Source organism: Coturnix japonica, chromosome 13, assembly GCF_054131305.1.
Source record: "Coturnix japonica strain WE chromosome 13, WE-NBRP24, whole genome shotgun sequence".
Lineage (NCBI taxonomy): Eukaryota > Metazoa > Chordata > Aves > Galliformes > Phasianidae > Coturnix > Coturnix japonica.
In genome coordinates, this window is record NC_140675.1 from 17081042 (window position 1) to 17094102 (window position 13061).

The following is a 13061-nucleotide window of genomic DNA, read 5'->3' on the forward strand; positions in this document are numbered from 1 at the left end:
CCAAAAAGCCCTATCAAGAGTGTTTCTAGTGACTATAAAAAGCTGCTATTTGAATGATTTCATGTGCTTCTTCTGTATTTGTAGGTCATGGTCTTGTCATGCACAAGCAGTTCTCAAGATAATAAACTACAAAGATGATGAAAAATCATTCAGTCGTCGTATTAGTCACTTGTTCTTTCATAAGGAAAATGACTGGGGCTTTTCCAACTTTATGGCCTGGAGTGTAAGTAATTGGACTTCTATTAATCGATAACTGGATAGGAGCAGTTTTGAACTTATCCTTCTGGTACCTGAAATACCTGTGGAAATGTGTGTTAAGCTGCTTTTTTTTTTTTTTTTCCTATCATTGCTGAAGATTTATTTTCAGTTTCCTGCAAATTCTTGTCCTTATTGTAGATTGGTTTTATTTTGACTTAAATATTCCACTTGATGAAGGGGAGCCTGTTGATTAAACCTTCCTCCTCAGGCCTCAGAAGGTGTTGCAATTGCAGGCTTTTGTTTGTCTGGAGGACTTTGATCACCCTGACATCTGCAGGAAAAGTGGCACAGTGAGCTGTAGGCAATCCAGGAGGCTCCTGGTGTGCACCGAGGGTAACTTCTTGAGCCAAGTAATAGACAGCCCCACAGGGGGAATGCAGTACTGGACCTGGTGCTCACCAGAGTGAGTGACTTGTTTGACATCAGTGATGGAGGCTGCCTGGGCTGTAGTGACCATGTAATGGGGTAGCTCACACACTCAGGGCTGTGGGTCAGAGAGCACTAAATGTTAGGAAAGCAAAATTCCATTTCTTCAGGGAGGCAGTTAAAAAGCCCCTGGGAAACTGTCCACAAGGATGAGGGAACAGAGCTGGAGGATTTTTAAGGAAGCTTTTCTTAGTGTACAAGAGCTCTCCATCCCCAGGTGAAGGATGTCAGGAAAGGCAGGCAAGAGATGGTTTATTATTTCATATTATTTCATTTCACTTGGAAGTTAAGTGATGTCTAACTGGTTGCTTCGCTGTGGTGTTGTAAGATACAGAAGTTTCGCAGTTTTCATGTTCCTGTGTCATTTGTTTTCTATAGGAAGTTACTGATCCTGAAAAGGGCTTTATAGAAGAAGACAAAGTTACTTTTGAAGTCTATGTTCAAGCAGATGCTCCCCATGGAGTGGCGTAAGTACCTTTGATCCAAAATAATTGATTCTTGATTCTACTGTTTTTACATTACTTAAAATAGTTCAGGTATTTTGTTAGTAATAGTTGTAGCTCAGTAGATGTTCTTATTTAGTCACCTTTAATTAATGAATTTTCCCAGTGAAAACTTTTTGTTATTCACATAGAGATTTGCCTCAAGGTTATACTTCAGTGAGCGTTATTCAGCACAGTGTTTGTGAACCTTTTACTTTTGTCCAATTGGTTTGTGATTTAATAGCTCTGCAAATCTAGCGCTTCTGTCTTAATTTCAACCTTAATTGATTGATTTTAATCTTTTGTAGGTGGGATTCAAAGAAGCACACGGGATACGTTGGCTTAAAGAACCAGGGAGCAACTTGTTACATGAACAGTTTGTTACAGACTTTATTTTTCACAAATCAACTGCGAAAGGTAATTAGCATGTGGGGGAAAAGAAAAGAGATTGCTGTATGTAGAAGTGCTTGAAAACAGACCTGTCTGTCCTTTGGCCTCCTTCATCCTCTTACGGAAGTTGTAATTTATGTGGCAATGCACATCATACTTGAGGAAAAGGAAAGGAAGGTTCCATTTCCACTTTGATGAGTGTAGGCTTTTGGGTTTGTGAAAATAGATAGGATACCTGGTGAAAAACCTGTGTTGAGGGATGTTTTTTAGCAACACTAAGCATAAAATATCCACTGACTGTAGTGGGAAAGGAAAAAAGGACTGATGTCACTTCTCATAGGTCTGAGGGAATTTTCCTGCAACAAAAATGGAAAAATGAGTTGTGACTTCTCAACCCATAAACATAGTGAAAATTAAGTATGGCCATTTGTTTTGGTTTTTAATTCATGTTATGTGGTTGAATTATTTGATATTGTGCCTTGTGTATTTGTAGCAATGGAAATATCATAACTTCAGTAGTTCAAACAACTTCTATATTTGCTTTGTTCGTATGGTTTTTAATTTACTACAGATGGTATTTCTGTGCTGGAAAGAATAGAATTTTGACGTGTGGGCTTAATATCAGTGAAAAGCAGGATGAAAGGTGATAGATCGCATGAGAACTTTAAATAGTGCACAGTAGCCTTAATGGGTTAAAAACATAAATGATGTCTTCATATTGGAATGTGGAAAATGGGAAAATAAGTATATGGGAGGTTATGAGTACACATTGACACTGCTTGTCTTGTTGGTGTCTCCTGTTGATCCTGCCTGCTTCATTCATTTACACCACTCATGGTGATTAGCATTCCTTAATTTTGTGAAGGCTCTTTTGTCATTCTTAATTCTTGATCTGCTGTCTTTGCTTTTAGTAGTTTACAACCTCTCCCTGAGTTTTTAATGTCAGTGTTCTTGCTATTTGTGGTTATTATATCTCCCTTAGTGACAGTTAAGTCTTTCGACTTCTGCTTTATTCATGTGTACAAGGTTATTCCATTGAGTTTAATCTTCTCCAAAGCTTTCCTTTTGTTATATCATTTTCCCTTGTCATTATTATTAGTATCACAGTGACCTGCGAGTGTTCCTGTTGAGTTTTTTCCCTTGCATTGTGCTGTTTACTCTGAAGTGTTGTAAAAAAATCATGTTGAGCTCCAGCAGCCTGTAACCGAGATCTTACCAGTGCCACACACAACAAAAATATACTTGATTTGCTTTACCTGGTGCCTCTGCTCCTTTTTAGCAAGAGGTGTAGCTTTCACATTCAGTTTATTATTTGTTTTAATGCCTGGCTTTTGCTCAGCGCTGATAATATTTGTGACTTTTATGTTTTTGGACATCTTCACATTGCTTTTGAAAGAAAGATGTGTTTCTATAATTGCTACATCTAATCCAATTGAGTAGTTCCTTTCAAGAATGTCTGGTAGTCAGTAAATCAATATGTACCATGACGTAATCTGCTGTGAAGAAGAAATTCTTTTTGTGATACAGATTTGTTTCAACTGAACTGATCTTTTCAGGCATTCTCCTGCACTCCTTCCCCAGGCCCCAAATTCAGACCAGCTCTTAGGGATCGTTAATATCTGGATAGTGACCAAAGGAAAGAACTTAATTTACTAGCCAGGAACTGCAGCTCCCTACTTAGCAATAACAATTTTATTTCTCCTGTTATTCGTTGCTTTGTTAACAGAGCAGTTGCTGTAAGGAATGCAGCTGGGAAAGCACACCCAATAGCAGGGGGAAGCATATACCTATGGGAAGTCAAACCTCTGAAGCGTGGGAGAGGATTAATGCAGAGATCTTTTCTGTGCTTTGTTTCCAAACAGCAGGTGGAGGGTTCTCAGCTACCTGAAATGAAACATCTCTTCATTAGCAACTAGGTGGCTTTGGTGCTAGGGAATAAAGCAAAGGAAGCTGCTCTTCAGAGCATATATTTGTGACTGGCAAATGAATGCTGCTGGCAAAGGACAGTTGGCTTCCTGGGTGGAGAGTCCAGGGCTGCTCTCAGAGTTTGCTCTGTTACTTCCTATGTCCATCATTGGTGCCTGCAGCCTGTCAGTCTCTGTTGCTTCATCCGGGCAGTTGTACAGTTCTTTGCTGGTTGTCTTGAACAATTCCCTCTGTTTTGTGAGCACGCTGTAGAGTGTTTATAGCTATGCTAAAATCACCAATGTGTTGATGCAATACATTCCTTCCTGATCTGACTCTCCTTAATTTAGCTAATATATTTTGCCTTACCCTCATATTTAATGCACAGTCTCTTCTTTCTTAAGTAATTGTCTTGACTTTGAGAAGTGTCTTCAGGCTTCATTCTTCTGCCCATAACTATTTTCTCTTATTTCTGTCTGGTGCTTTTAGTCATTGCCTGTCTGTGTCCCTGTCATTCTTCTGTGTTTGTTTCCTGGAGGAGTTTCCCAAGTGCTAAAGATCCTGCTTTTTTCAAGTGATCAAAACTCCTTGATCTTGAGAAGGAGTTTGCAGAGTTTGGGAGGGCACAGCATGAGAAGGGAGGTTTGTGAAGGATTGTTTGAAGGGTGATTTGTTTTAGGATGGAGAAACACGTTGCATTTTGAGAGTGTTTTGGTCGTACTCACCTACGCAACCAAAGAAAGACTACATGCTGGATGTTAATAATTCATTGGAACTTCAGAAGAAATAAAATGGGTGTTTTCTTCAACAGTGTCTGGAATGTAGTCATTAAAAACAAATTTTAAGCAATTATTTGATTATTATTTGAGAGATGCAGGAATGGGTTTAGTCATCGGGATGACACATGAGGAAACCAAGTAAGAACTAAATGCAAAGGACCTGATTTGGTTTAATTGTTGTTATATTCTGATCTCGTATTTATATATGTTAAAAGGAGATGGCTACATTGAGATCCACTAGACTGAATTTTAGCCTTCTGTAATATAAACTGGGTCTGTCATGAAGGATGTTTAGCATTTGAATGTGTATTATTCACAAGTAAATACAAAAATATCTTTGGAAAATGTATCAGCACAGGTTATATTGGAATGTTTTTTTCTTTATGTGACTTTCATATCCCATTTACTAGAGCTTAGCAGCCTGCTCAATATTTGCTTCTTAAGGAGCATTTACAAGATACTGAAAACAATGAGCAGAGGCTGATCAGATTCAGAAGACTCGAAACGTGGTTGTTCAAATACTACTCATTCCCAAACTGGCCACTGAAGACCAGCTCATAAAAGGGCTCATAAACCAGGGGCTAGGGAGAGGTTAAGTTGCTTCTGCAAGTTGCTGACTCATCTTGATGTTAGTGTTTGCAAGCAAAAAAGAACTCTTGTAAAATCAAAGGGATAATTTTAGTTATTGATGTTTAAATTGGAATTTGCCCAGATCAGCATAGTTAACTGTAACTCTGCATTAGGATAATGAAAATAGAGGATCAGCTGATAGCATATATGCGTGTGTTTATATATATATATTCTGTTTAACAGGATGTTTTCTCCTATAATACTTAATATCTTTATTTTTCACCTATTATCCCCTTTCAAAGTTGTCTCTGCTTTCTTTTTACATTCAGAATTTTTAAGTGAGCATTTCCCTGTAAATACCTTTTCTTTGCTGTTACTTCTCCATAGACATATTGACATAAGATTGCATAAACAAATCTCATTTTCCTACCTGCTTGAGCTCTCCTAACGCCTGCCATTTGTGGTTTAATTAGTGGATTGATTTGATGAAGCTGTTGACTCTGTTTGCCAGGCAGTGATGCTGTTGAGTAGGAATTAATATATCAGAGAATCTCAGGGCTGCCTTTGGCATCCTCCTGCTCCTCCTAGACCCCCTGCTTTCACTTTCCTGATGCCCCTTATGCTTTCACATGCTGCTGTTCTTTCCCCCCAGTGATGACAGTCACACAGAGCTGAGCTAAAGCACAAAACTCATCTTATTTCCAAAATCCTTTAGTGCCATCCAGTACATCAGATTCTACTGTGATGATTGTGTAGACATAGGCATGAGACATTGTCCATGTGCTCTGAATGCTGGAGTGTATTTACTTTCATAGGTGGAACTATTTAGGTAACATTACCATGAACAGAATCAGTTGTTCAGATCTTTGTAACCGCTGTGCTCTAATAAGATGATTTTAGACAATTCGTGTTTTTAAACGATTTTATTTCACGTTCTTTTGGAGTGATGATTAAATGAGTTGTATGAAGTCACTGAAGAGGAAAATGTGCATTAAATGATTTGAGGAATGAATTTTTTCCTTTGATACTAATTGAACTCAATACTTTTTCAGGCTGTGTACATGATGCCCACTGAAGGAGATGATTCATCCAAAAGTGTTCCTTTAGCATTGCAAAGAGTGTTTTATGAGCTGCAACATAGTGACAAACCAGTTGGAACTAAAAAATTAACAAAATCTTTTGGGTAAGTTTTGGAAATTTCAGCTATTTTGGGGCTATTGTAGGTTTCATGTAGTATTTCTTTGAAAAGGTTTTATTTAAATCAAATTCTTTGTGCCTTTCTGTCCTTCTTTTCTTTGCACTTTTTTGGGGTAGTTTTAAAATGAAGTTGGTAACCTCAGTGCTCTGTCTGAGGGCATCCTCTTCCTACTGGTACATTTAGTTTATCAGCACTCCCGCTATCCTGTTACACTAAAAGGATTTGCTGATATTGTAAATACTTCACCTTGAATTAACATCTTAACTGTGTCATCTTCAGTAGCACAAAGAGATCTTTCCTGGGGCTGTTTTATGAGCTTAATTTTGTAGCTGAGAGCAACCTTTGGAAAATGTGCTCCTGCCTGGTTTGGTTCTTGGGGAGGATATTTTGAATGTGGTTGAAGATCTGCTTTTCTTTTTCTCCTTCCTTTAAATCAAAGGGAAGGTTGTACCATGGTGAGGCCTTGCTGTGTGCTGTGTAGAGCTTAGTTTTTTATTGGGTCCTGTGACTTTCTGAGGAATAATGTAAATAAGCTTGGCTTCTTTAGAAGGAACTGATGCTGTTCTCAGAAAGTCTTCTTTTAAAATCCTTGTATTAGGATGTAACCGTCTCTTCAATTTTTTTTGTCCTTTAAGTTGTCAAGTGCTTAAAGCCTTACAGATTCAGGAAGTTATTTTCTATTCCTAATTATCCAGTGGATTAGTTCAGTGATCTTGTTCAAGTGGGGACCCCCACACAGCTATTTCATCCTGCTTTTGGGAGTAGCATATTTCAGTGTAAGGGTGCTGATGAATCACTGAGAGTGGGAGGGGAAAGTAAGGTTAGTATTGCTCCTGACTGCCCCTCTGCTTCTGGCTTGAAGAGCGTGGGGTTGAACCATTGGCTCACATGGAAATTCATAGTAAATATAGTTTACTTGGTATAATGGAAACGATGACTGTTGGAAGAAGAGTTATTGGAGTCCAAAACTCAAGAATCCTTCTTAAGAGTTTCTGTGAGAGAGCACGTTGTGGTGAAACTGAAAACAGCTCCTTTATATTTCTTCCCTTTATATTTCTTCCCTTTTACTTAAGGCAGGAGCCCTAGCAGCCTTGCTGCAGTGTGCACCTTGGCCACTGAGGAGGCCATTGAAGCCCATGTTGTACCTGCACCATTCACACAACTGTTTGCAGATGTACAGCACAGGTGGTGTGGACACGTTCAATAACGTGGATGTGTCCTTGGAGTTACTGTGCATCCAAGATTAACTGCTCAGATGAGCACAAAGGAGTCACTATTTCTTATAAATCCATTTGCTTTTGGTGTGCATAAATTTGCCTTGAACACGACTTAACTACACATGAAGGGCACTCAGTGCGGAGGCAGCGAGAAGTATGTTGAGGAAACTATTCTGACAGCACTAAATTGCTCCCAGGCCTTTTCTTAAGCGTTTTTTGACATGAACTGAGAATAGGTTTTAAACTGGAAGCGTTCTGCTAGCACGAGCCTGACCCTGGGCTCTTCCCATGGCTTAGGCTGCTTTACCACTGCCTGTCCCCAGGACTGCAGAAAGGAGGTGGGTGCAGGGCAGTATCTTAGAGTCCACGTGTTTTGCTATGTGTCACATCATTGATTTCTGAAGAAAAATCATGGAAGTGTCTTCTGAGCTGTACATTTTCTTGATGATATAGTAATTTTGTATTGATTTCTCTTGCAAAGGTGGGAAACTTTAGACAGCTTCATGCAACACGATGTCCAGGAGTTATGTCGAGTGGTAAGATTTTGCTGTTTCTTGCTGACGTGTCTTGATACTGTGTGTATATGTATGTTGCTCCAAAAGTAATGCCTCCTATTTATTTCCATGGACATTACAATCAGTTCAAAAAGTATAACACTTTTGATAGAGTACATCCTCAGCTACAAAACATAATTTTTCAATGTAGTCACCACTGTTAGCTGTGCATTTCTGTCAGCAATGAACGAGAGCCTACATGCCACGCTCATAAAAATCTGCCCCACTGGAGGTGACCCACTGTTGCTGCTGCTGTAATGCAGCACCCACTGATGCCCTGTGCTCACATCCTCTGTTTGGTCTCCATAAACATTCAACAGGTGTCAGTGAATATCACTGGCTGTAATTTTTTTCTGTGTGGTGCACCTTTGCTTCAGACGTTCTTCAGTGTCAGACACCACTGTCACAGTGCCTCTCTGTTGCCATCTGTCACACAGCAATAAGATGTAACAGGATATTGGTGGGAAGGTTCAACCACTACTGACGTCCCAACATCTGCCTCTGATGTTGTGGGCCAACATCATAAAATACATTTTGGAGCAGCCAACGTAATACAAATTAGTAACGTTCCTAGTAATACTGACACTAATTAGTTTAAATCAAGTCAATAAGACTTCAGAGATTTTTGCCTTGATTTATTTATTATTTTTTAAGAATTTGATTCATTGCGGCCTTTTGAGGGTGAGGATTTTGTAAAGGATGGGGAAGGCTGAAAATAAATGGAGTGTATGTGTGGTCTATAAATTGCTATAGAGAGGAATGTAGTTTAGAAGATACAGGTGCATCATTACACCTGTGAGGTTTTTCAGACTCAAAGGATGGTCCTCAGAGTATTTTCCAGAGGAAAGAGGAGGATTTAGAGGATTAAAGGAGGTGCTGGTGAGAATAGGCTAAAACTTTAATGGAAGTAGCTTAATGTTTTGATTAGTGAAACAGTCATTCGTATGTGATGAGTGAATCAGACACTGTGCATGTTTATCTTGTGTAAAAGAAACTTGATTTTTCTTTCAGCTGCTCGATAACGTGGAAAATAAAATGAAAGGCACGTGTGTAGAAGGCACTATTCCCAAATTGTTCAGAGGAAAGATGGTGGTATGTCTTTAATCTGTTGAGATTTTTAAATATTAACTCTGTTGTTTTACATACATTGAAACTCTCTCTTGTTTATTTTTGTTTACAGTCTTATATCCAATGCAAACATGTAGACTATCGATCCGAACGAATAGAAGATTATTATGATATCCAGCTAAGTATAAAGGGAAAGAAAAATAGTAAGTAATACATTGAAATATGCAGCAATGAAATACCTCAACATGTTGGGCTGTTTTTTACCATTGAGTTTGATACCTGCAGATTTCAAATTCTTTTGTTGTTCCTCAGCACTTGATTGAATTTCAGAGGAAATGTTTTTTATTTTCAGCCCTTCATCCCTTCTCCCATTTCCCCTCCTTGCTCCTTCCCACCTAATTAATTCTCTGAGAAATTTTGTTAAAACACTGAATTGTAGGAGTTTTAGTGTTGTAATAAAATTGTTTACAGTGCTATCTTTGTATCAGTAGTGTTTTCACAATAGGTTATAATCTATATATGGAGATTAAGTTGTGGGAAATAGATTTTTATTCAGGCTTGACCATAGCAACAAGCAGATAACAAGAACAAACTAACCAGAGCATCCTAGGAGTGGTCCCTTGTCATCACTTTACCAAGTGTTTGGCATACAAAGCATAGAAAAGAATGTGTAAGACTCTAGCAGACAAAATCGTCTGGCTTGATTCTTAGCAGCTGCAGAGTGAGAACAGGAGATTTGGCAGACAGTTGTAACTCTGGTTTTAAAATCTGTTGGAATTCCTATTTTTGCCTCTACAATTTTGGTGTGTTTCTTGATGTTCTTAAACAATATAGCAATAAAGACAAATATTCAAATACAATCTCTGATGTCTTAATGTTATTTGATGGATACTTTAAGCCTTCAGGCTCAAGTAAACTTATATTTTTCTTCCTCTTTCCCTACTATTTGCCAATCTTTTTCATTTAGTTTTTGAGTCCTTCATTGACTATGTTGCAGTGGAGCAGTTGGATGGTGATAACAAGTACGATGCAGGAGAGCATGGCTTGCAGGTATTTTTATTCTTTGATTTTAAAATTTATTTCTGTGTCCTTGATAAAATATAAGTGAATTTTTTTTTGCTACTGATGCAATGACTTGAGATTGTATCAACTGATCTTGTTCATTTTTCTCTTTAAGCAAGCATTTATGTAGTTCTTCTTAATTGCTTTTAGATTTAAAAACAGTCCAATCAGCAGTTAATGTTGCTTTTGTATTTAGAACTGTTGTAGTGGCAAGGATGATTTTCATGATAAGCCTCTTCTCTTCTGAGAATTCATTTAAGACCATCCTATTTGCCTGCTGAAAAAGCGGCATAGTTCTAAAAGTTACGTCAAGAGGTCATTTTTCTGTCACCATTAAGAACATCGTATGAACCTATGCAATTTTAACCATTTATCTATGTGCACGTTCCTAAGCTTTTCAGTTGTACTTCGTTGCTTCCACTGTAGGAAGGAGAAGTTCTTCCCTCCCACCCAGGTCTTATTTTTGCAGCCTCCATATAGCAGATCTTGTCAGTAATGTTCTGTATATTCTTAGGTGTTCAGGAAGTAGCGTTTGGTAGCCAAGTATCTCTTGGCAGGGTACAGTGGACATGAAATTCCTGACTGATCAGAAATTAGTTTTTGCCTCAGTATTTTTTTGAATTTCATTTATACATGATTTGCTTGTTCTGAGATATTCACATGTGCTTTCAATTTTAATGAAGCGATTTCTTGGTTAGTGATGCTGCTGGAGTAACTCAGGGAAGAAGGTGCAGCATTAAGGTGGTTCAGAACTGGAGCAAAAGCTTCTTTGCAAATCATTGTGTCAAGCTTATAAAACAGAAGTCCATAGGAAAGTGTCTGCAGCAGACAAGTATTTTAAATCTTGCAATTCCAACCCTCTGTTTCCTTTACAATATGTAGGAGGCAGAGAAGGGTGTGAAGTTCCTAACGCTGCCACCAGTACTACATCTACAGCTCATGAGATTTATGTATGATCCTCAGACTGATCAAAACATCAAGATAAACGATAGGTAAGTTTTTGGGGAAATTTTTCTTGATGTAGAATTTGGACCTGTTGATATATTTGTAAATCTCCTTTGGCTTAAATACTGGTGCTATTCTTGATAGCATGCATCTTTTTAAGTACAACTAAACCTGTCTTAATTCTCTTTGAAAATTAGGTTTGAGTTTCCTGAACAGTTGCCACTAGATGAATTTTTGCAAAAAACAGATCCTAAAGATCCTGCAAATTACATTCTTCATGCTGTTTTAGTACACAGTGGAGATAACCATGGTGGACATTATGTTGTTTACTTAAATCCAAAGGGTGATGGAAAAGTAAGTATTGAAAAGCAGCTAAAGCTATTTGTGTTTTGTGAATAAATGCTTGATGTTTTCGTGATGGACAATTCTTTGCAGTTGATGTTTGATCCCTTCAGTCTTGTGTATGTGTGTTGAATTTCTGTAGCAGCAAATTTCATCCCACATTTCTTTAGACTGACTTTATGCTGAAGCAAAACTGAATCTTTCTGTGACTCAAAAATTCAGCATTTTTGCATGTCGGACTGCTGCAGGTTCAGGTGACTTGATCAGATGAGATGTTTATGGGTCAGGTGCCTCTTCCCTTGAGCTCAATGGATTTCTGCATAAATGTTCACAGGAAAAGGAATAGTCAGGTTTTACTGTGAATTTCTTGCTATGTGTCTTTCACTCTGAATTGCTTTTATTTGTTTTATTTAGAATTTCCTGTAATCTACTTTAAAATTACAAGAGATTACCATTATTTGCACATTGAACCATTGCTCTGTATTGTTTGTAAAAATAAGGTCAGTTATCTGGGCTTCATGCAGCAACGTTAAATACTCGAGGAAGAGTCATAAGGTGAATTATTTGTATAATTATCAGACTAAAAACGTTCAGTATCCAGTGCAAATTGTTCACATGCATCACTTAAGGTTTGCTTCATCTGGTCTCCATAATGCTGTAGCTGTAGCAGGTAGCACCAATTAGACTGAACTAGATTTTTTCTTACCTCCTGCTGCTTGAAGACAAATTCAGGTTACTTGAAAGAGCCGTAGATATACTGTGAATAGGATTTATTTGTCACCCAAGAAAGTGTTTTTTGTGTGTAAAATTACATTCATATAAAATTTTCTCCAGTGGTGTAAATTTGATGACGACGTCGTATCAAGATGTACAAAGGAAGAAGCAATTGAACACAACTATGGAGGCCATGACGACGACTTGTCTGTACGGCACTGCACTAATGCCTACATGTTGGTTTACATCAGGGAATCAAAATTAAGTATGTATACTCTGCGTTGTTCCAAGTTAGATAGGTGTACTGCCACCTAGGGCTGTGCTTTACTTAGGAATTGGTGGCAAGAGGTTCCATGAGTTATAATTGAACTTTATATATTCTATCATTTCCATCATTTCCCTTGCTTATAGGAAGGGTGTTCTAATCCTCTGCTGTCTTGTATTAGCACAGTAAGGCAAGGCTGTGTCAGCAGAGTGTTTTAGCCTTAATTGTTTTGTAGGGTGGAAAATTAGTGTCTTAAAAAACAAAGACTATATCTAATCTATTATAAATATGTAGATCTGTGTGTATTAAAAACAGCCGAATAGTGGTAAATATATATATTTTTTAAGCCTGAAATGAATATTTAATTCTGAAATCTATATTATTTATTTCATGGAAGTAGTATATTTTGGCTCAAGATAGAAAACACTACTTTTGCCAAAACACAACGATATCAAATCATGTTTTAATTAAAAGATGAAAAAGTCTGGTTTTGACTTCAAGTCAGATGAAGTCAAGTGTGTATGAAAACCCCGTTTGATGTGAATTTTGAAATGATATCATAAAACCTTTGTAGGTGAAGTCTTGCAGCCTGTCACGGACCATGATATTCCCCAACAACTTGTGGAAAGGCTACAAGAAGAGAAAAGAATAGAGGCTCAGAAGAGGAAGGAGAGGCAGGAAGCTCACCTCTACATGCAAGTGCAGGTCAGCTTTTGAAACTGATCAAGCAGCTGCCTTCCCATTGAAATGCAGAATATTGAGCACCCAAGACAAGCCTTAATTTTCAGCTTTTGAATAAGCTTGGAAGTAATGTTTTCACGGAGATGATAATTTCAGTGCTTCTAAGTATGTTTATGTATGCACTGAGTATTAATGAAACACTGCT

At 37.9% G+C, this 13061-nt stretch overlaps 1 protein-coding gene across 5 annotated transcripts in view; it reads left to right on the forward strand.

The window, feature by feature from the left end:
* USP7 (ubiquitin specific peptidase 7) overlaps positions 1–13061 on the forward strand; it is a 54793-nt gene that overhangs the window by 27145 nt on the left and 14587 nt on the right. For all 5 annotated transcript variants that reach the window (XR_014934097.1, XR_014934098.1, XM_015877058.3 and 2 more), the window contains 12 exons: positions 85–223; positions 1063–1151; positions 1475–1583; positions 5863–5993; positions 7707–7761; positions 8791–8871; positions 8960–9050; positions 9815–9897; positions 10792–10901; positions 11052–11208; positions 12031–12175; positions 12750–12880. Coding sequence is in view for 3 of the 5 variants with exons in the window: in XM_015877058.3 (XP_015732544.1) it covers positions 85–223; positions 1063–1151; positions 1475–1583; positions 5863–5993; positions 7707–7761; positions 8791–8871; positions 8960–9050; positions 9815–9897; positions 10792–10901; positions 11052–11208; positions 12031–12175; positions 12750–12880 (1321 nt within the window). In the remaining 2 variants the exon portion in view is untranslated. The remainder of the gene's footprint in view (positions 1–84; positions 224–1062; positions 1152–1474; positions 1584–5862; positions 5994–7706; positions 7762–8790; positions 8872–8959; positions 9051–9814; positions 9898–10791; positions 10902–11051; positions 11209–12030; positions 12176–12749; positions 12881–13061) is intronic.